This window comes from Vicugna pacos, chromosome 5 (genome assembly GCF_048564905.1).
Source record: "Vicugna pacos chromosome 5, VicPac4, whole genome shotgun sequence".
Classification (NCBI taxonomy): Eukaryota; Metazoa; Chordata; class Mammalia; order Artiodactyla; family Camelidae; genus Vicugna; species Vicugna pacos.
In genome coordinates this window covers 15,900,075-15,923,830 of record NC_132991.1, presented here as the reverse complement: position 1 = coordinate 15,923,830, position 23,756 = coordinate 15,900,075, and the positions used below count along the sequence as shown (strand labels likewise).

At 36.9% G+C, this 23,756-nt stretch overlaps 2 protein-coding genes and 1 long non-coding RNA gene across 15 annotated transcripts in view; 1 reads left to right on the top strand and 2 right to left on the bottom strand.

The window, feature by feature from the left end:
* CCNT2 (cyclin T2) overlaps window positions 1-3,606 on the bottom strand; it is a 38,163-nt gene extending 34,557 nt beyond the window's left edge. For 3 of the 6 annotated variants that reach the window (XM_031678629.2, XM_072960895.1, XM_072960894.1), the window contains exons 1-2: window positions 3,396-3,606; window positions 2,475-2,556 (exon numbers count right to left, since the gene is read on the bottom strand). In XM_031678629.2, coding sequence (XP_031534489.2) covers window positions 2,475-2,556; window positions 3,396-3,553 — 240 coding nt within the window. In that variant the 5' untranslated portion in view covers window positions 3,554-3,606. The remainder of the gene's footprint in view (window positions 1-2,474; window positions 2,557-3,395) is intronic. The other 3 variants (XM_006196109.4, XM_015242659.3, XM_006196110.4) reach the window with 2 other exon arrangements.
* Window positions 3,607-3,657: 51 nt separating this feature from the next.
* The window catches only part of LOC140696344 (uncharacterized), a 108,924-nt gene continuing 88,825 nt past the window's right edge, over window positions 3,658-23,756 (top strand). For 2 of the 7 annotated variants that reach the window (XR_012072531.1, XR_012072532.1), the window contains exons 1-2: window positions 3,672-3,912; window positions 8,885-8,978. This is a non-coding gene — a long non-coding RNA (uncharacterized lncRNA). Of the gene's footprint in view, window positions 3,913-8,884; window positions 8,979-23,756 lie in introns of all 7 variants that reach the window. The other 5 variants (XR_012072535.1, XR_012072529.1, XR_012072533.1 and 2 more) reach the window with 5 other exon arrangements.
* Window positions 9,809-23,756, bottom strand: part of ACMSD (aminocarboxymuconate semialdehyde decarboxylase) — a 59,979-nt gene continuing 46,031 nt past the window's right edge. For both annotated transcript variants that reach the window (XM_006196108.4, XM_072960897.1), the window contains 2 exons: window positions 13,899-13,997; window positions 9,809-10,016 (listed from right to left, as the gene is read on the bottom strand). In XM_006196108.4, coding sequence (XP_006196170.2) covers window positions 9,954-10,016; window positions 13,899-13,997 — 162 coding nt within the window. In that variant the 3' untranslated portion in view covers window positions 9,809-9,953. The remainder of the gene's footprint in view (window positions 10,017-13,898; window positions 13,998-23,756) is intronic.

The window sequence follows — 23,756 nt, the reverse complement described above, 5'->3', positions numbered from 1 at the left end:
TCTCCCACAGTACATACTTTGGAGGCACTGCTGGTTCCAGGACTGTTTTATACTTTTACTAGATTTATCTTGAGCTTGATCCAGCAAGGCCATTCTTCAATTACTAATCTCAATTACACAAACCTTACTGCATCCAGTGAGCAAAGGATAGATTTATCTAACTAGGTTACATATAAAAGTCATTTCTGCTGATAACAATCCAACCTAAAAGAGAAACTGACAACAGAACTAAACAATAAAAAACAGTTCTGCTGACACTAATTTTATTCTTAAATACAGCAGCAACTTGACTTTTAGGGAATTTTTTACTTTTAAATTTGTCAATGTGGGAAAATAAAACGAAGCCTCATAAATATTTTTAAATATTTTAATATAATGAACACACATTTATTAAAAAACTAGGTATATTTTGTCATTAGCATCTTAAAATTTAAGCTTGTTATGGTTTAATTTACTGAATGGTATTCAATTTACTGTGTGTTGAAGACTCATGCTTTTTTAAGTTTACTATGACATTCCATTATAACCCTCTAAGAAAATTTTTCCCAGTGATATGGGGGAGTATGAATTTAAAAGTGACTCACATTCAATTTGAGACCAGCCACCCTCACCCTAAAAGAACAGGGGAAAAAAAGATAAAAGAGTGAGGCTGTGCAATTGATGTAAGTGCACCAACACAAATACTTAAATCAATTTTGATATAATAGCAAAGGTAGAAAAGACAATGTTTAGATTTGAAAGGTGTAATTTACTTCTCAAAATAGAAATTAACATCCAATTTCAATTACCCTGCTAATAATAACTCAATGCAAAATGTTGACACTTACTTTCATACACATATAAGGTAATAAGTAGGGTAATGAAAGTGAGTACTCTGGCTTTCTTATTAAATGATGGCATTTAAGTAAAACAATTAAGAGTTAAGAGAATTCAAGTGACCTGGCTTTCATCAGTCAATTTAAAGTTAAAGCTGTGAATCTCGGCTATAAGTAAAATATTTAAAGCACACCAACAAGGCCATAGAGACAAACAAATTATGAAACAGAGAGGGTTCAAAGAGAAATGTAGTCTTGTGGTGAGATCATTACTTAAGTAGAAAAGTAAGCAAAGGGGACATCTGCAGCCATATAACGAATTTCCAGAACTATTCTGATTTGTGATTCCTACCAGCATTCTCCAAAGCTTACTTAAGGAAAGTCGTATTTGTATCAGTATTCATTAGTTCACTACTGCCTTAGGAGACAATTTAAATAAAAATGTAACTTTCTCAATCTGTTATTTCATAACACTATCACTGACCTAAGTTCTGTGCACAAGAAATAACTAGGAAAATGGAAACAGAATAAGACTCACGCAAATTTAAAAGATGAAGAGTAGAAGCAAAGGAGACCTCAAGAGACCAAAACGTATACAAAAATACATAGTTTAAGATAAACCTACATGCCAATCTGATAAACCAAATCAGACTTATGATCAGAAAAGATTAAAACAGGATTCAATCTAAACTATGAAGCTTTTCCTTCCAACTCAAAAAAAAAGGACCTTTTCAGACTTTTCTTAAAAGGTTCTAATGACAATCCACAAATTGCATAGTCTTCTATGGTCCACTTTTCCACAGGCCTCTCAGAATAGCAATCTAAAAATAGCTGTGAGCAAAAAATATGGTGAGAAATAAGGCACAGTTAGATATTTCTAAATAATGTACTATTTTCTTTGTCAACAGGTGCCACACAGTAGTGACGTCTTTCATAACTAAAAAAAAAATTTCAACTAAACAACACGACTCCACTTGTCAAGATTTAGATTATGTTTCAAGTCAGTATTGGAAGGTAAGATTTACTTCAAACTCATTATACATACACACACACCTCTGACGTATGTCTGAAGCAAGACTTGCCATTGCATCACCAAAAATTTAAGTAGACAACTAATGCTAAAGTGCAGTAAGTAAGAACACCTGACAACTTAAATTGCATTAGCAAATGAAATATTTCTGCTAAACATTTAACTCTCTCAAAGGGTCATTTCAAAAGAATGTTACAATTAAACAAAGCCCAACTCACAGTATTCGAAACAATACAAACCCAATACAATTAAGATGTACAAAAGAATGACTGGGCTTTCCCACATGACACTGTACAATACTACCTGCAATTATTCAAATGTTGAGTATAAAATTTAAATGAATACCAATGTAATAAATAACTCTGAGTAAAGAAACGTTTCTGATTTGTCTTTCAGTTCAAAAGTCGTGGCAGAGCCTGACACCTGGTAGCCTGTTATCATAAATTAAAAACTCAACAACCAACCAACCAGAAACCCCGCATTTGAAGCAAAACGTTTATCACGCGATTCACCTTGTGTTAACTTAGAACACTAAACACAACAGTTAAACCCATGACCAACTTTTTTTCTGCGTATCGATTTTTCCTTAAAATTTGACTGTAGTAAAAACACAATAAAATAGTACTTACTTGTCTATTGAATTTGGTGAATGAATGGTGCATATAAAACCTGTGCATATAAACAATCGCAGTGTTTATTGTAAGTTGAGAGCTGGAACGTAACGTTTAGGAAACATCTGCGAAAAACAAGATCTCATTTCCAAAACAATTTTGAAGGAAGATTCCCGATCTGCGGTTCTTTTCCAACGCCTCCCGTTCACTGAAAACCAATCCCCAAACTGTAATAACAAATCAATCAATCAATCATTCCGGTAGGATGGTGGGGTGGCGGGCTGGAGGATAGAAAAGGCTCCACAGCGAACCAACAGTAGTTATAATAACAACAACAACTGAGCATGTCACTCCAATATCGCTATTAAGCGACCCCGGGAAGGATTTATCAAATGGCTACGACTGACTAAACCCAAAATCAAACAGTTGAAACACGCGCGCGCACCCACACAAAACCATGCCAAGAACATAAAAGACCTCTGGTTCGCTCCCAAGGTACGAGCACCGCCATCAAACCGACGAGGAGAGCAGGTTGGCTGCAGAGAACCCTTAACACCTTTCAGTATTCCTAGTCCTTCTCGCTCTCAACCCCTTTTCGGACAAGAGGTCGAAGCAGCCGCCTCTTTTCTGCGATAATCCGTAAAATTCCTCGCTCGTCTGGGCGGCACTCCCATCCCCCGCCGCCAGCACGCGAGGCCCCAAACAGATTACACAACGCAGTCTCCCAGCCCGCATTCCCGGACTCCCCTCCTCCTCCCTTCTCCTGCCGGCCGCTCGCGGCCTCCCGAACCCGAGCCTGCCTTCTCTCACGGCGCGGCCAAGGCCCAGCAGAGGCCGAGGCGGCGGCGCCATGTTCGCGGCGCACCAGGCCCGGGGACCGGGCGAGTGGTGAAGGGGCCAGGGCGTGAGCGGCGGAGGGCCAAGAATAGGAAAGGATACACATTGAGACGCTGTCCCATTTCCTGGATGAGGTTGGCCGCTTGCTGGCGGTACGAGAGCTCTTTATCCGCCTCCACTCCGCAGCGGCGGCTCGGCGTGTTCTCCAGCTGTTCCCGAGTAAAGAACCAGCGAGAAGAAGCTCCACGGCCCGACGCCATGACACTTCCTCCTCCGCCCGCTCCCTCACCCACCCCCCTCCCCTCCTGGCTCGCAGACTCCCCGCCAAGGCCGCGCGACCCCGCCCCACTGCGCTCGCCGTAGACCACGCACCGCCCCTTTTCACCGCCGCCGCCTCCCATGCGCGTGCGCAGGGGCCGCCCTACCGGCTCACCCTAGCGTTTTGCTTTCTTTTTCCTGCCCCTGGCCTCGCTCTCGCGCACGGGACCACAATGCTCCGCGCAGCTTGTCATTTGGAGGCGCCCGAAGGTGGGGGTCGGCTGGAAGGAAAAGGTCGGCGCGGTGCATGCCGGGCTTAGGGTTGGCTGGACGAAGGGGCGGGCAGCAGAGGAGGCTAGAGGTTGGTCTTGGGTCGGGCTGTGCGGGAGGGATGCGGGCGGCTGCGCCGTAGGGCCTGGGCGTGGACTCTGAATTCCCGGCGGCTGTTTGGGCCGGGTCCTGGCGGCGCTTTAAAAAAAGAGAAGAACCTTTCTCTGTCGCAGTCGCGTGTCACCACTTCCATTTTCCTCTAACGTCGGCCTGCGCAGTCTCGTATCCCGGACGGAAAGTTTCCGCCCAACCGGCGGCTCTGGGAAGGACCTTTCTGGGGAAACGCGGAAGAAATGACTCTCCACATTTGTGCCGTACTTCAGTGCTTCCCCCCTCCTCCATCATCTTGGTTGAATCCCACAGCTACTCAGGCCGTGGGTTTATTTTTTAAAACTCGCTTGCCAAAGGTTGTCCGATGAGCAAACCAGAGGAGCCGAATTTATAAACTAGGTTTCGAGTCTCTATGGTTAGTATTTTTGTAAGCCACACTGTGATTTAAGAGAGGATTAGAGAGAAGCAGTAAGTATAAAAGGAACCGAATAAAAATTTTATTTTTAGTATTTAATACAGTAGCACTGCACATATCTGTTCATCAGCCCTTTCTGCTGAAGTTCCCGCAGAGCTCCACTCGGAGTCCGCTGGTCTCTGAGCCGACGCTTATTGTGTGTGCATAAATTTCCTAAGTTTTAAATTTTAGCTATTTGCCATAGGTCACAGAGTACAGGCAGATACACTCCTAAAAGGCAACTGATACTACTTTTCACTGAATTCCTGATTAAATCTCCAGGCTTTCGTCATCACTTGGGGGCGCCTATGCTCAGTGTACTAATACACTTCGGCTCTTCCTGCATCTATTAAGCTACAGTTTTGAGCTCTTGATTTGGTTTCAGTAAGCAGCTATCATGATCCATCGTCTAAAAAAATTCATTTCTTACCTGCCTTGCTTGCTTCGAATGTTAGGCTGCTTAGAAGTTCCAGGATAGATTGACTTAAAGCAACATTTAAAAAAAAAAAGTGTCTACCTCCAACACTTATTCATGATAAAAACTCTAAACAAACTAGGAAAGGGGGGAACTTCCTCAACTTGATAAAGAACATTTGTAAAATCATAATGGTGAGAAACTGGAAGCTTCTTCAGGAGAGAATATCCCCTCTCACCACTCCTTTCAACATTGTACTGGAAGTCCTAGCTAATATAATAAGAAAAGGAAATGAAAGGTAAACAGATTGGAAAGGAAGAAATAAAACTGACTTGATTCACGGATGTCATAATTGTTCATGAAGGAAATCTCAGAGTATTGAAAAAACTGGAATGAATAAGTGATTATAGCAAGATTATAATGTAAGAGTCAGTTGCTTTCCTGCATATCAGCAATGCATAATTGAAATTTGAAATTAAAAACATAATACCATGTACCAAGAGTAATACTTAGGTATGAAACTAAAATATGTACAGGAGGTGTCTATAACTATAAATACAGATATATAAAACTACAAAACGCTGATTAAGGAAATCAAAGTTGGTGTATGTGGAAGAGTATTCTGGGTTTATGGATTGGAAAACTTATTAGATATCAATTCTTTGCAACTTTATCTATAGATTCAGTGCAATCTCAATGAAAAATTTAGCAGACTGTTTTGTTGATATGTACAAATCAATTCTAAAGTTTTTATGGAAAGGCAAAAGACCCAAAATAGCCAGCCCAGTACCAAAGAAGTTGGACTGATGCTACCCGACCTCAAAGCTACAGTAAAAAAAGACAGCATATATTGGCAAAAGAATAGATACGTAACTCAGTGAAACAGAATAGACAGCCCAGAAACAGATCCACAGAAATCTAGTCAACTGATCTTTGGGAAAGGAGCAAAGGCAATACAGTTGAGAAAGGATAGTCCTTTTTCAACTAATACTGCTAGAACAATCGGGCATTCATATGGGAAAAAAAGAAATGAGACACAGACCTCACACTTGTCACAAAGATTAACTCTAAGTGGGTCATATGCCTAAATCTAAAATATAAGACTTTAAAACTTCTAGAAGATAACATAGGAAAAAAATATAGGTGACTCTGTGTTTGGCAGTGAGTTTTTAGATACAACACCAAAAGATCATGAAAGAAAAAATTAAGTTGGACTTTATTAAAGTGAAAGATGTCTCCCCTATGAAAGACACTGTTAAGAGAGTGAAAATACAAGAAGACGTCTTTGCAAAACATATATCTGATAAAGGACTTGTCTTCCAAATATGCAAAGAACTGTTAAAACTCAATAATAAGAAAACAAAGAATGCAATATAAAAATGGGCACCAGATCTGAACAGACACTTCACAAAGATGTGCAGATGGTAAATAAGCATGTGAAAAGGTGCTCAACATCATATGTTAGAAGAGTATTCTCAGTAGTAGTTTATAGTTGTGAAAGACTGAAGGCATGACTGTCCATGAATTGGGGATGGGATGATTTGGTACATCTATGCAGTAACATACTTAGTCAGTTATTGAAAAGAAGAAGGCATCAAAGTGCTAAAAGGAAAAACTGCCAACCAAGCATTCTTCAAAACAGATTCACAGACATAGAAAAAAAACTTATGGTTACCAAAGGGGAAAAATTGGGGGAGGGATAAATAAGGAGTATGGGATTAACAGATACATACTACCATATATAAAATAGTTAAACAACAAGAGATTACTTCAGTTGTCTTGGTGAGAGTTGAGGACTTGACTTTAGTTGGAAGCATTAGGAAAGAAAGAACAGATAAAAAGTGAAAGATACGAAAGTGGTAGAATCTGTTGAGTTTAATGACATGGGGAAAGGAGAGGATTTATGTGACAGTGATTCCATTAATCAGAGTTGGGGCTATAAGAGGTGGAACTAAATTTGGGATAAAGGGATTGAATTATAATTGGGGCATATGGTTCTGTAAAATACCATAGTATTGTAGCTTTGATTTTTCTGGGGGGAGGCCTAAAGCTGTTAGGACTTCTTGAAACATTGTCTCCCCCTGACTCCTGAATAACCACATTTTTCTGGTTTTCTACCTACCTCATGGGGCATTACTCAGTTTCCTGTGCTGGCTGCCTCCATATGACCTCCAAATGCTGATTAATCCCAGGAATTAGTCTTTTGGTTTTCTACTCCGTTTTTTTCCTCAGTGATTTCATCCAGTCTCATATCTTCAAACACCTTCTATACGCTGACGGCCTCTCCCCAACTTCCCTCCTGAACTCTCTAGAATAGTATATCTAACTGCCTACTAGACATTCCTAGTTAAAAATCTAAGAGGCATCTGAAATATAACAAGTTCAACAACAGAGCTCTTGATTCTCTTCCTTTCCCAAACCTATTTTCCCTCATTGTGGTAAAATAAATCTACCTACATGCTCAAGTGAAAAAAAATAAGAGTCAAGACATCTGTGTTTAAAGTCTGGATTAGTTTAATACCTTTACCTGTATCTTGGAGGCTAAATGTCCCTGGAGTTGTTGCACAGAAAAGACATCATTAGAAAGCAGTCCTCTGTACTTGGTTTAAAGAGTAATTTTTTCTAGTCTACATGGTTTTACTTTATCTTAGAGTTAAATCTTTGATCCAATTGATGTTGGAGTTATCCTTATGTCTAATATGGGAAATGAACCTAATTTCATTGCAGCATTTTTTGTAATTGCAAAATATTGGAAATTACATACAACGTCAGAAAGTAGGAGCTTGATAGAACAAACTGTGGTGCGTGCACACGAATCAAGCATAATTTCTTTCCTTCCTGTCTTCCCTGTTCCTCACTTTTATCTAGTGCTGTTGCTTCTCCCTAGAACCACTTCCCACCATCCCCATTCTACTACTCTTGCCCAAGTCCCCATCATTTCCTTCCTTGTGTCTCTAATACCATCTTGATCCCCTTAAATAATTCTTTACACAGCTGCTAATGTGTGTGTGTTTTTAGTATAAGTTAGAGCATGTCATAGACCTATTTTTTAAAAAAAACTCCAATGACTTCCTATAAAACTTAATATAAAAGTCTGAACTCTTGACCATAACCTACTTATCTGGCCAACTGTTCAGCTTCATTCCCACCCCCTCCCCCATGCTAACAAGCTCTGCCACAGCTCTTTCCTCAGAGCCTTGACTGCTCCAGCCTGGCCTGGAAGGCTCTTCTCCATGGCTGCTTCCTTCTGTTATTCAAGTCTTAGTTCAAAGTCCACTTTAAAGCTGTGTTCTCTGGCCCCACCACTTAATGTTTTATCCTCCATCCTGCCCTAGTCACACTATACATTTCCTTGTTTTAATTTCTGCATAGAGTTTATCATAAGAAAATTTTCCTCCCTCCTTCTTTCCTCCCTCCTTTCCTCCCTCCCTCCCTTTCTCCTTCCCTACCCCCTTCTCTGCCCGTCTCCATTCCTCTTTTCTCTGTCCTCCTTTTTTATTTATATTTTTCACCCTCCAGATTGTAGGGTTCATCAGAGAAGGAATTTTACCCTTTTTGTTAATTTCTGTATCCCCAGCGTTTGGAACAGTCCTACAGTCCTGGCACATCATGCAGACACTCTGTGAATATGAATATGCCCATTATCTATTTATGTATCAGTCTATATATCTATGATATTGAATGAAGTGATCAGGTTTCTTTTCATAATAAAACAGTCATTCTACACTGTTAAAAGTGCTCAAATATAGGAAAAGGAGCAGACATTTCTCCCTAAGAATGGGAAAGGAAAAAATAATAACATATGCTTCATATTGCTGTTTTGTTCAACTTTGTTTTTTTATTTAGGCAGATTGGAGTAACAAGCAGAGTGGTGGGTGATTAAAGTCCTAGGAAGCAACAGGAAGAGCAAGACAGACTAAGTAAAGAGAAAATAACGGGATGGGTGTAGTTTAGCAAAAATTAAATCAGCACAAATTACATGCCAATACTCAACTCTTGATTTTCTGGACTAATGGAAATGAGAAGAAGGATGAGTGAATCCAAACCAAGAGAGTAATTTTGAAAAATTATACTTGATTTTAGAATTCAGCCAGAGGTACATGAACCACAGATGTTCACCACCCCTCCCAGGACCAAGTTCATTTTCAGCAGCCCAAGCGAGACGACTGGAAATGAAGTAAGTAGAACAAGGCAACCCTGGCATTGCCTTGCTCAGTCTCCATAGCTTGCTTTATACATTCTGCTCAGTGTTTTAAATTAAAAGAGCTTCTGGTATAAGTAAATTACATACGGACACTTTTCTCCAGAATAGGTAAGTTCTCATTCAGTCTGAAATGTATATTCCCATAGTTTTGTCTTCCTATTTCCCATCGTCTAAACCTAAACATGCCTTATCCATCCTTATAGACTCAGCCCAAGTTCCAGCTTCTGTGAAGATTTGCCCAAAGTTTGAATCCAAGTGAATTTCTCTTACTGAAACCTGTGTGATAGCAGGTTTTATTGCTTAGTGATTATTACATGAACATGTATCTTGCCTCCTTAATTGGGCTTTATGTATATCATTTATTGTTTTGGAATCTAAAGCATTCCTAGCCCTCTTCTGGTTTGATGGAGGGTGTTGAAAGTGAATAAAATGGGTTATTTGGACCCTATTCCAGTATACTTACTCAAAGTGGAGAACCCATCTGAACCCTCTAGGATGAATCTGTTTTTTTCCTCCATATAAATCATTAATGACATTTCTGCTGTTTTTAAATTTTTTTCTTAAAAAAATTATTTTTGGGGGGAGAGGTAATTACGTTCATTTATTTATTCATTTTAATGGAGGTACTGGGGATTGAATCCAGGACTTCATGTATGCTAAGCATGCACTTTACCTGTAAGCTACACCCTCCCCACACATTTTGCTTTATATTTCTGCCATTAATTTTAAAAGTGTTGGGAAAATAATTTTTGATTTGTACACGAAATAATGTACTACTTTTCAGAATAAAAACACATGAGTCATTTTTGTTATGAATAATTTAGATATTTGGATATATTCTATTTCTGGATAAAATAGCTCAAAAATAGGATTTTAGTGATGCATATGTGATATATATTTAAAAACAAAAATAAAAATCTTGAGAGTTTGCCTTTGTAGTAAATTCATTCATTCAAATTGTTTTCTCTCAAGACCCAAAAATGCTAGGGCATTGCCAGCTTTGAGTTTATCCTGAAAAAGAAAAGAAAAGGTTTTATTTTAAAGCATTATTTAATGGTTGTTTTAAGGTACCTATAAAGCATCTTTATCAGGTTTTTAAAAAGTCAGTTCCCCAATGTGAGAAAAAATATTAGCAGGTTAAACAATAAATCTTTTGACCCATGTTTTGCCCCAGTATTTAAAGATTATATTCATATAGAACCACCTTTTAAAAGCAAAAATATAAATGATTTGTAGTATATTTGTGCTTTTATTATTTTCCCTACTTCTCAAATATGTTGACAATCATGGACAAAACATGCTGGAATTTTGGAATTTTTAAACATGCAAATAATGTGTATGTATAAGTAACATATGTAAAATATGTATTTTGTTTTATACTTATTTTTATAATAACAGTTTCTAATGAAACATTTCTGCAAATGCATTTTATATAGAATAATACAATGATAAGTTTCAGTATATTAGAAACAAAATTACACTATGACCCAACAATTCTACTCCTAGTTATATATCCAAAAGAATTAAAAATAGGGACTCATATTTATTTGTATATGATGTTCATAACAGCACTATTCACAGCAGCCACGAAAGATGGAAACACCCTAAGCATATGTCAACAGATGAATAGATTTTTTAAATATGATGTATACATAAATAGAATATTCAGCTCCCAAAAGGAGTTTTATTCAGATATAATTATCATACAATCCTATATAAGTTTAAGGTGTTCAGCATAATGATTTGACTTACGTATATCATGAAATGATGTCCACAGCAAGTTTAGTGAACATCCATCATCTCATATAGATACAACATGAAAGAAATAGAAAAAAAATTTTTTTCCTTGTGATGAAAACTCTTAGGATTTACCCTCTTAGCTTTCACATATAACATACAGCAGTGTTAATTATATTTATCATGTTGTACCTTTCAACCCTAGTATTTTTTATCTTGTAACTGTACGTTTGTACATTTGACTGCCCTCATCCAGTTCCCCCTTTGTCCCTCTATTTGAAATCAAAGTTTGAAACTTGGTTGTAGGAGGGGAGGAGAATTACATGGGGGAGAACCTCTTAGGAAAATGAGCTTTGGAAACCTCTACAAAACCCTCCAGTGGCTTTTAAGGACTATTTGGAGTCAAATACAGAGAAAAGGTACAGTTTAGGACCATCGAACGACAGAGCTGGAAATAGTGCCCAGAAGCTATCTAGCCATACACAACCTTCTCATTGTATGCACTGTCCTTTCACATGGCACTGAATCAAAGGTAAGCTCTTTGGGAGGAAGAAAAGCGATACAGATGAAGAATCTCAGAATATTGTATGAGTATGTACATTTATAAATTTCTCATGAGAAAAAGGCTGCCAGATTTTTTTCACCTTCTCCCTAGCTATAGACCAGATCAGCTCCTCAGAAAGAACTCCTGTGATCTGAGGGGTAACTTTGTGATGCCCTAATTGATACGTGTCCAGCTTGCAAAGGGCAGGCATATAGCCAAGGGTGGAAGGAAGCATGTATGGGGTTGTGTGACATCCATACCATTAATGTCTATCTTTATATCATGACCGCTTCAGGGTTCTCACACAGCCTTGCAGAGTGGGTCATCTGAGGCAGGGACCTCATATTCAGGCACCTTCCCTGAGTCACACTTGGGCCATCCTCCTCCAGAGGAAGATCCAGAAGTGATTACTGCTGCTCTGAGAAAGTGCTTTACTGTTTAAAATAAATTGGTATGTCTGTTTCTGTTTAAGTTCATTGGTCCTTTTTCTAGATTCCACATATAAGTGATATCATATGATATTTTTCTTTCTTTTTCTGGCTTACTTCACTTAGAACGACAATCTCCAGGTCCATCCATGTTGCTGCAAATGAAATTATTTTATTATCTTTTTGTGGCTGAGTAGTATTGCATTGTGTAAATATACCACAACTTCTTTATCCAGTTATCTGTCAGTGGACATTTAGGTTATTTACATGTTTTGGCTGTTGTAAATAGTGACTATACTTCACTAAAATAAATAAATGAGTAAAAAATAAAATAAAAGACTGATACAGAGTATCGTTCAAAGGAGATACATTTCTGTGTGTTGGATGGAGACCTGATCCTGGAGTCAAAAGATTTGGGGTTGGGTCCATGTGCTATAATCCAACAGTTATTTCCTTTTTGTCAGATCACTCAACCCCCGAGTCCTGCTTTCCTTCTCTGCGTCTACATGGTGAGATGCATTTGCCTGACACCTCCCAGTGTTGTTGTGCTCATCAAATGGATTTATTTATTTCATTTACCTTTTATTAGTGAAATTTCACCTTCATGTGGCTCAAAATTCAAAGTGTATAACATGTACATTTCCTTTCACTACTGCTACACAGTCACTACTTTTTCTTCCTAGAGTTATCAGTTTCTTGTCTTTTTCCAGAGATGTTTTATACATATATAAGCAAATACTCATATGTAGGTTTATAATTTTTTTCACATGTATATAGTATACTGTACACAAATGGAAGTGTACTATGTGCATTTTTTGCACCTTGCTTAACTTTATATCTTGGAAATTAATTATTAACATTTTTTATGGCTGTATAGATTCCATAGTATGGATATATTATTATTAAAGTATTCCATTGTTGATTGTTTTTAGTCTTTACAACGTTCATTGAGTATCCTTGTACAGAATGTCATGAGTTTGTGACAGTATAAAATTTTTATTCCAGATTTTTTGAAAAATTGAAAGTGATAAGCGTATAAAATTTAATAATAAAAGACACGTAATAGTAATTATTATTATTCCATTAAAGCCTTAATCAGGATACTTGGGGTAATCTGGTTTCAGTTTAATTTTGGTTAGCTTTATGGAAAATTTTTCATTTTCAACCTTTGTGAGAAGAAAAAGAAAAAATAAATTTAGTATTGCTTCCTACTTTAATACATAAATATTTAACAATTCAAAAAAGACTTTAGTGCCTTAAGGCGAATAAGTGCCAAAGGAGACACTTCCTGTTTAAAGCACTCTGAGGTTTCCCAGTTAATAACTTGCAACTAGGTCATACTGAAATGAAATCTTCTTGGCATCTGTTAATGTGCTTCAGATCTACTGAGAAGATACAATGAGCTATATCCTTATCAATTAAAGCAGAGAATTAGAGTCGAAGAGAAATTTTAGATTCTAGTTCAGAAGAAAGACAAGGCTTATAAAAGGGATTTTGACTAGGACTTCTGTAAGATTTGTCAAGAATTTCTGTATCCCTTTGTTTTCATGTTTGGCTATCCCTTTCCCCTAGTAGTGATTGACAGTGAAGTCTTGGGAAGAACTTGTTTTGTTGGCATGGATGTGGGATGGGAAGGGGATGGCAAAGTTATCTCATTTTAAGGTCATTTTCGTTCAGAAGTCTGTGGGGGCAGAATAGGCAGTGGCAGCATTAAGGCACATTTACCCACCATAAAAGTCAAATGCGGAAAGAAAAAAAAATCCAGTTACTTAAGGGTTCTGGATCCTTGAGTCCTGTTAATCAAGACTTTAGTCTCAATATCCAAATAGCTGGAGTCGTTACCACTTTTGAGATGGGTAGATTTGTAACAAATAGTAAAGGAAAAATTTAGACATTTTTCTTATTTATGTAACATGCAAACATAAATATATTATTATAATGTGCTTCTTTACAGTTTTCTTTCTTGGCCTTAGGAATTTAGTTATACTAGGTTGACTTTCAGCTTTTTAACTTTCCTTTGCCCTTTGATAGGTCAGCTATTTCTGGAGATCAAGTAACAGTTCTAGGAATGTTAAGTGTCGTGGTTTCTCTGTTCTTTGTTATCACATATCAAAGTGCTTGGAAACCAAACACAGTGAGAGCAGAAAAATTCAGAAAGGAGATCATGAAGTAAAAGGTGTGTACCTTTGTTTCTGCATCAAATTCTTCCATGGATTCTATCAGTTTCCCAGGTTCCAGCTCACCTAGTGGAAAGGGGTAATCACTTCCCAAAATGACTTTATCCTGAAAAAAGAAAAAACATTGTTATCTCTAATTCTTTAAAGCATCAGATAACCTCTTATAAACTTAATTATATTTACTTGTTACAAGCTCTCCTGTGGTAACATAACAAATTTCTTCCTGATTAACAGAAGCAAACTGATCTAAAATTTTTAAGATTTAATGGATTCAAACATTTTCTCCAGCAGGTGTCACTGTTAGGTCTTTTAAAGCTACAAATCAACCCCTATCCTCCTTTGGTTTTTTTTATTTGTTTGTTTTGTTTTTTTAAATTCAAATAACTGAAATATAGAAATACTCAAAAATAAAAAGCAGGTGTTTATTTAATAAAGCATGCTGATGTCTTCAAGTGAAATTAAGGATTCTATATTTTTTAGAATGATGCATTGCAGTTGATCCCACAATTTTTGAAAACATACTCAAGTTAAAAAGGCAAAAATTTAAAAAAAAATTGGGTGAAAAGAAAAGAAAAAAACAAACAAATAAAAACCAATCAACCCCCCCCAAACAATTATTATCTCTGTAAACTAGATTGTTTGTTTTTTAATGATGTAACTTTGAACTTCTGTTTGACACTCTGATAGCAAAGCACCCAGGTTTGTGTGTCTACAGGTATATAAAGCAGCATGTCAGGCAGTGTGCTAAAGTCTAGATTACCCTGGTCAACCTAACAGAAATGGGAATCGGTGGGCTCAAGATGGCAGAGTAGGAGGATCCTGAGCTCACCTCCTGCCAAACCAAAATAGAACTACTGACTTTCTACTCTGAGAATGACCTGAAGACCAGCAGAAAAGCTTTAACACAACTGAAAATACAAAGAAAGAACCACAACTTGACAGATAGGAGTGGCGGAGACATGACCCTCTAGTCAGGACTCACACTCCTGGCATGGTGACCCATGAGCCAGAGGAAAATCCCAACCGTGGAGGTCCTCCCTGAGGAGTGAGGGGTCCAGGTCCCACATTGGGCTCCCTAGCCTGGTGGCCCTGCACTGGGAAGATGAGCACTCGAAAAGTTTCTGACTTTGAAAACTAGTGGGGTTATGTTTGGGAGAGCTAGAGGCTGTAGGAAACCGAGTCTCCATTCTTAAAGGGCATATACAAAAACTCATTTGCTCCCAATCTCAGTGCAGAGGCAGCAGTTTGAAAGGAGCCTGGGTGAGACCTACTTGCTGATCTTGGAGAGTCTTGTAGAAAGAGGCAGGGGGCATCTGGGACTCCCCCCTGGGGACTGAGATGCTTGTGTCAGCCATTTTTGTGAGCTCGTTCTACCATGCTGACACTGGCCCTGGTGGGCACTCTTTTGGAATCCTCCCTCTGTCCTGTTAGTGCCAGGGTCCAACCTAACCTATCAGCATATCTGCAACACTCAGCCTTGCCACAACAGAAGAGCTCATGCAGCCCATATAGGGGATACCACTGATGCGTCTGGTTCTGGTGGCCAGAGGGGACGATGCAGCTGGGCCCCATGGAAATCGCCTACATAAGGCCACTTCCCCAAGATTAGGAATTATAACCAACCTATCTAGTACATATAAATAAACTTAGAGAATTAGGCAAAATTAGGAGACAGAGGAGTATGTTTCAGACAAAAGACCATGACAAAAACCTGAGAAAAAGAGCTAAATGAAATGGAGGCAAGCAATGTACCTGATACAGAATTCAAGATAATGATCATAAAGCTACTCACCAAGCTCAGGAGAAAAATGGATGAACAGTGAGGACTTGAACGAGGAGTTAAAAAATATAAAAAAGAACCAATCAGAGCTGAAGAATACACTAATGGAGGGAATCAATGGCAGATTAGATCATATAGAAGAATGGACCAGCGATCTGGAAGACAGAATAGTACAAATCACCCAAGCCAAACAGAAAAAAGAAAAAGAATTTTAAAAAATGAGGATAGTTTAAGGGACCTTGGAACAACATCAGGTGTACTCACATTCACACTACAAGTGACCCAGAAAGGGAAGAGAAAGGGGCAGAAGATATATTTGAAGAAATAGCTGAAAATTTCCCTAACCTGAGGAAAGAAACAGACATCCAGGCCCAGGTAACACAGAGAGTCAGTCCCAAACAAGATGAACCCAAAGAGACCCACACCATGACATGTCATAATGAAAATGGCGAAAGTTAAAGGGAGAATTTTAAAGGCAATAAGAGAAAAACAGCTAGTCACGTACGAGAGAACCCCCATTAGACTATCAGCTGATTTTTTAGCAGAAAATCTGCAGCTTAGAAGAGAATGGCATGATATATTTAAAGTGCTAAAAGGCAAAAATTTACAACAAAGAATACTCTACTAGGCAAGCTTATCATTCAGAATTGAAGGAGAGATAAAGAGTTTCCCAGATAAGCAAAAGCTTAGAGTTTACCACCACTAAACTGCCCCTGTAAAAATGTTAAAGGGTCTTCTTCCAATGGGAAAGAAAAGGCCATAACTAATCATAAGAAAATAAAGGCAAATATGTAGTAAAGGCAGTGGATCAGCCACTTAAAAAGCTAATGTGAAGCTTAAAAGACAAGTTGTAAAATCAGCTGTAACTACAATGAGTAGTTAAGGGATACACAAAGTGAAAAGATGTAAAATACTATGTCAAAAATATAAAATGGAGGAGGAATGTAAAAATGTATTGCTTCTAGAATACACTAGAACTTAAGCAACTCTCTAATTAAAACCATCTGGATAAAGAAGATGTGATATATTTATACAATGGAATACTATTCAGCCATAAAAATGACAACATAATGCCATTTGCAGCAACATGGATGTCCCTGGAGAATGTCATTCTAAGTGAAGTAAGCCAGAAAGAGAAAGAAAAGTACCATATGAGACTGCTCATATGTGGAATCTAAAAAAAAAAAAAGAACATAAATACAACAGAAACAGACTCATAGACATAGAATACAAACTTGTGGTTGCCAGATAGGAGGGGGTGGGAAGGGACAGACTGGGAGTTCAAAATTTGTAGATACTGACATGTATATATAGAATAGATAAACAAAATTATACTGTATAGCACAGGGAAATATATACAAGATCTTTTGGTAGCTCATGGTGAAAAAATATGTGACAATGAATATATATATGTTCATTTATAACTGAAAAATTGTGTTCTACACTGGAAACTGACAACATTGTAAACTGACTATAACTCAATAAAAAAATAAACATAAAATAAAATGAATACATACTCTTTCTAAAAAACACCAAAACCATCTGCTATGTATGTGAACCTCATGGTAACCATAAACCAAAAACCTAATAGATACACAAAAATAAAGAAAAAGGAACCAAACATAATGCTAAAGGAAGTCATTAAATCACAAGGAAAGCAACTAAAGAAGAAAGGAACAAATGTGTTCCAGTGATGTGCACTAACTTGAAAAAGCATGTGCACCCCTATATTCACTGCAAACTTACTTAAAATAGCCAAGGTATGGAAGCAACCTAAGTGTCCACCAATAGGTGAATAAATAAAGAAGATGTGGTATTCAATGAATGACCAATAGGCACATGAAAAAAATGCTCGATATCACTAATTATCAGAGAAATGCAAATCAAAACTATAATGAAGTATCACCTCACACCAGTTAGAATGGCCAACATTCAAATGTCCACAAATGATAAATGCTGGAGAGGCTGTAGGGAAAAGGGAACCCTCCTACACTGATACTGTTTGGTGCAACCATTGTGGAAAACAGTATAGAGCATTCCTCAAAAGACTGAAAATAGACTGACGGTATGACCCAACAGTCACACTCCTGGGCATATATCCAGAGGGAACCCTAAATCAAAAAGACACCTACACCCCAATGTTCATAGCAGCACTATTTACAATAGCCAAGACATGTAAATAACCTAAATGTCCAACAGATGACTGGATAAAGCAGTTGTGGTGTATTTATACAATGGAATACTACTCAGCCATAATAAAAACAACAACATAATGCCATTTGCAGCAACATGGATGGCCCTGGAGAATGTCATTCTAAGTGAAGTAAGCCAGAAAAAGTAAGAGAAATACTATATGATATCACTTGTAGGTGGAATCTAAAAAAAAGAACAAATGAACTTATATATAAAACAGAAACAGACTCACAGACATAGAATACAAACTGGTGGTTGCCAGTAGGGAGAGGGGTGGGAAGGGATAAACTGGGAGTTTGAGATTTGCAGATACTGACTGATATATATAAAACAGATAAACAAGTTTATACTGTATAGCACAGGGAAATATATTCAATATCTTGTAGCAGCTTACAGTGAAAAAGAATATGAATATGAATATATGTATATTCATGTATGGCTGAAGAATTGTGCTGTACACCAGAAATTGACACAGTATTGTAAACTGACTATACCTCAATAAAAAAAGTTGTTGTACACACACACACACACACACACACACACAAATATTATGTAGTCATAAAAAACAATGAAAGCGACAAGGATGGACCCCAAAGATACTACACTAAGTGAAATGTCATAAACAGAAAGACAAATACAATATGATTTCACTTATATGTGGAATCTAAAAACAAAAAAGAATAAATAAAACAGACCTATAAATACAGAGATAAATACTGGTGGTTGCTAGAGGGGAGGAATTGGGGGGGAGCAAAATGGGTGAAGGGAATTAAGGAGTACAAACCTCCATTTATAAGATAAGTAAGTCACAGGGACAATGTACAGCATAGGGAATAGAGTCAATAATATTGTAATAACTATATGGTGACGGATAGTTACTAGACATATGTGGTGATTAATATGTAATGTATATAAATGTCAAATCACTATGTTGTGCACTTGAATATAATATTGTAAGTCAGCTATACTTTAATTTTAAAAAGTACAATGGATAAGGATATGATATTTTTGTATAATGAAATAGTATATAGCAATAAATGAACATATTTTGAAGAAAAAAAAACTGGAAATGATCCTTGTCCTAAGGGAATGCATAATGTAGTGAGAGAGAGATGTTAAGTCAATAATGGCAGTCTGTCAAATTAAAATAAGAACACAATTTCAACCAGAAATTTACATCTAGAAAGTATCCCACTCATATGCATGCAATGGAAACATATATAAGGAAATTAATTGCAACATTATTTGTAGCAGCAAAAGACTATCAAACTAAATTATAGCATATCCAGAAATAAAAAGGAGTGAGGGATACTTACAAACGCTGAAATGAAATAATTACCAAGTTACAGTGTAAAGAGGAATGATCTTGAAGTTCTATTGTGAAGAAGGGAAAAAAGTCTGGGACAATGTATCTGCTGTGCTCATATTTCTGTTTCTAACAAGGGACCTGTAGACACACAAATACATGTTTGTATGTATACAGTCTACTTCAGAAATGGTAGCCAAGAAACAGCAGTGGTCTCCACGAATGAAGACTTATGTTTGGGGGTGTAGGTGATCTGCCTTCTTTTTTTAGAGATATAATTCACATTCCATAAAATTCACCCTTTTAAAGTGTGCAGTTCTGTGGGTTTTAGTGTATATATGTATTTTGGGTGGGTGGGGGAGGTAATTAGGTCTATTTGTTTATTTTTATTTAATTATTTATTTAATGGAGGTACTGGGAATTGAACCCAGGACCTCATGCAAGCTGAGCGTGCACTCTACCACTTGAGCTATACCCCAACTCCCGTATAATCTTGTATTTGTGTAATCATTCCCACGATCTAATTCCAGAACACTTTTAGCACCTCAAAAGTAAACCCCATACTCATTAGCAGGCACTCCTTATTCCCTCCTCCCTCCAGACCCTGGAAAACACTAATTTACCTTCTGTGTCTATGGAATTGCCTCTTCTGATACTTCATATAAATAGAATCGTAATATGTTGCTTTCTTTTGTTTAGTATATCGTTTTCAAGGTTTATCCATGTTGTAGCCTGAATCAGTACTTCCTTCCTTTTTGGGCCAAATAATATTCCATTGTATAGATATACCACATTTTATTTATCCATTCATCAGAAGATGGATGTATGGGTTGTTCCTACTTTTTGGCAGTTATGATAATGCTACTCTGAACAATTGTGTACAAGTTTTTTTGTGTGTGTGAACATGTGTTTATTTCTCATGGGTATATACCTAGAAGTGGAATTGCTGGATCATATGGTAAGTCCACGTTTAATATGTTGAGGAATTATTTTTCACAGTGGCTGCAGTATTCTCCATTCCCAACAGCAATGTATGAGAGTTCCAATTTCTCCAAATCCTCACCAACACTTGTTATTGACCTTTTTTTTTTTTGATAATAGCTATCATGGTGGGTGTTAAATGGTATCTCATTGTGGTTTTGATTTGCATTTCTATAGTGACTAATTATGCTGAACATCTTTTCAAGTGCTCGTTGGCTCGTATGTCTTTAGAGAAATATCTATTCAGATCCTTTGTGTCAATTCAAGCCCATGTGCTTTCTTTTTATTGTTGAGTTGTAAAAGTTCTTTATATTTTTGAAATACTAGAGAGTCATCAGATGTATGATTTACAAATATTTTCTTTATTCTGTGGGTTGTCTTTTCGCTTTACTGGTTGTATCTTTTGAAGCACAAATTTTAAAATTGTGATGAATTTAATCTATTTTCTTTGGTTGCTTGTGCTCTTGGTATCATATTTAAGGAATTATTGCCTAAAAGGGCACGAAAATTTACAGCTATGTTTTCTTCTAAGAGTTTGTAGTTTTAACTCTTCCATTTTAGGTCTTTGGTCCATTTTCAGTTATTTTTCATGTATGGTGTAAAACAGAGGTCCAAATTAATTATTATTGATATTTCAGTGTGAATATCCAGTTGTCCCACTACATCATGCTGGAAAGTCTATTCTTTCTTCATTGAATTGTACTGGCACCTTTGTTCAAAATAAGTTATCTTCATGTTTGTCCTTAAGCCACTTCCACACAGTTTTGATTACTGTATATATCTTTGTAGAAAGTTTTGAAATTGAGAGTGTGAGTCTTCCAACTTGGTTCTTCTTTTTCAAAATTGTTTTGGCTATTCTGAGTCCCTTGCATTTCCATATGAATTTAAGGATCAACTTGTCAGTTCCTGCCAAGAAAAAAAAGACCTGTGGATTTTTAATAGAGATTGCATTGAATCTGTAGATCAGTGTGAGGAGTATTGCCGTTTAGCAATATTAAGTTTTCCAACCAAAGAACATAGAATATCTTTTCACTTAAGTCTTCTTTAATTTTCTTCAACAATGTTTTGTTGTTTAGTGTCCAAGTCTTACACTTCTTTAATTGAATTGACTCCAGTATTTTATTCCCTTGATGCTGATGTAAATGGAATTGCCTCCTCAACTTCGTTTATGGATTATTCAATGCTAGGATATAGAAATATGGGCAATTGTATATTTTTCTTGCATATTTTATATCTGTTTTGTATATTTATCATACAACATTGTTGAATCTGTTTATTGGCCCTGAGGTTTATTTGTGGATTCTGTACGATTTTTTGTATATATAAGGTCATGTCATCTGCAGATAATTTTGCTCCTTCTTTTCTAATTTGTATGCCTTTTATTTATTTTTCCTGCCTAAATTCCTGGGCTACAATCTCCAGTACAACGTTGAATAGAAATGGTGAGAGCAGAACCTTTCAATCTTCTACGATTAAAGTAAAAGTATGTTGATTAGGTATGATGTTAGTTGTGGGTTTTTCATGAATGTTCTTTATCAGGTTGAAGAAGTTCCTTTCTACTAGTGTTTGAGTATTTTTATTGTGAAAGGCTACTGAATCTTGTTGAGTGCTTTTTCTAAATTTATTGAAATGATCGTGTAGTTTTTGTCCTTTATTAATATGGTGTATGACATCGATTGATTTTTGTATGTTGAAACAACTTTGCATTTCTGGGATAAATCCCAACTGGATATAGTGTATAATTGTTACTATATATTGCTAGATTCAGTTTAATAAATATTGTTGAGGAAATTACATCTATATTCTAAGGGATATTGGTCTGCAGTTTTCTTATGATTTCTTTTTCTGGTTTTGGTATCAGTGTGATGTTGGCCTCAGAATAAGTTAGAAAGTGTTGCTTTCTTTTGTATTTTTTTTTGAAGAGTTTGTGAAGGATTGGTTGTAATTCTTTTTAAAAGTTTCAATACAATTTAGCAGTAAAGCCATCTAGTCCTGGGCTTTTCTTTGTGTGAAGTTTTAAAATCACTAATTCAATCCCTTGTTATAGGCTTATTCAGATTTTCTATTTCTTCTTCAGTCAGTTACTATAGTATTTCTAGGAATTTCTTCATTTCATTTCAGTTATCTAATTTGTTAAAAACAATTGCTGATATTTTTTCTTATGATTCTTTTTTATTTCTGTAAGCTCTGTAGTAATACCCTCCTCTTTCATTTCCAGTTTTAGTAATTTGAATCTTTCTTTTTTCTTGGTCAGTCTAGCTAAAAGTTGGCTAATTTTGTTGATTTTCTTAAAGAACCAAGTTTTAGTTTTATTGATTTTATTATTGTTTTTTCATTCTCTAATTCCTTTATATCTGCTTTAATATCTGTTATTTCCTTTCTTATGCTAGCTTTGGGTTTAGTTTACTTTTTCTCCCTAGTTTCTTAAGGGGGACATACAGACTATTGATTAGAGATCTTTCTTTTTAATATAGGCATTTTGCAGCTATAGATTTCCTAGTAAGTACTGCTTTAGCTGCATTTCATGAGTTTTGGGATATTTTGTCCTATATTACATTTGTCTTAAACATTTTCTAATTTCCCTTATGATTTCTTCTCTGTCTATTGTCATTTCATTTCAGCCTGAGGGATACCCTCTAGCATTTCCTGTGTGACTACTAGCTTTGACTTCTCTTGGTTTTTATTTATTTGAGAATATTTTCATTTCTCCTCATTCTTGGAGGATAGTTTTGCTGGATATAGAGTTTGATTTACAAGTTGTGTGTGTGTGTGTGTGTGTGTGTGTGTGTATTTGTGCTTTAGCTATGTCTTCCTCTGCATACTGGCCTCCATGGTTCTTGATGAGGGCTAAGGGGTAGAGCAATGGGGAATATCAACACTAGGGGTAGAGTGGTTGCAGAAATGGAAGACAGAGGGAGAATGTCCAGAAAACAAGGAGAGAGGGCCAGTGAGGCAGAGAAGGGAAGACAGAAAAGAAGTGGTATTTAAAAAAAAATGCAGTGAGAGATATTTGAAGGCAAAAGTGCTTAATAAGTAATGCTACAGAAGAGGATGAAAAAGATAAGGACTGAAGAGGCTGTTGGGTTTGGCAGCCTTATTAAGTGCACTTCCAGCAGAGTGATGAAGGGAAAAATGGATGCACAGGATGAAAAGTAAATGAATGGTGAAAAAATGTGAAGTGTTGACTACTCATATCTCTTAGCTTGGGTTTCCCTCTTCTCTTTAATTATCACTCTCTTTGTGTTGCTTGGGCAATCTCCTCCATAAACAAAGATCTAGTTCCCAAGCTTAAAGTTCTGGGTATGCGGCTGCCTGCTAGACACTTCCATTTGGCTGCCTTACAGGCAATTAAAACTCAACATGTTATCTAATATTGAAGTCCTCATCTTAATATCTATGCAACATCATGGTCATTCTCATTCCCTCTCTTGTTCTCATTTTTGTCTCTCTTACTCGCCTCTCTCACCCACCACCCCCATCTCATCCATTTGCCTTCTGGGTATCCTGTTTGCACCTCCAGGTTCATTCTCTGTCCTTCTTTACTCCTATTTGCCCCTTGGAAGCTGACCTGTATGTACTGTACAGCAGGTTCCCTTGACCTCAGG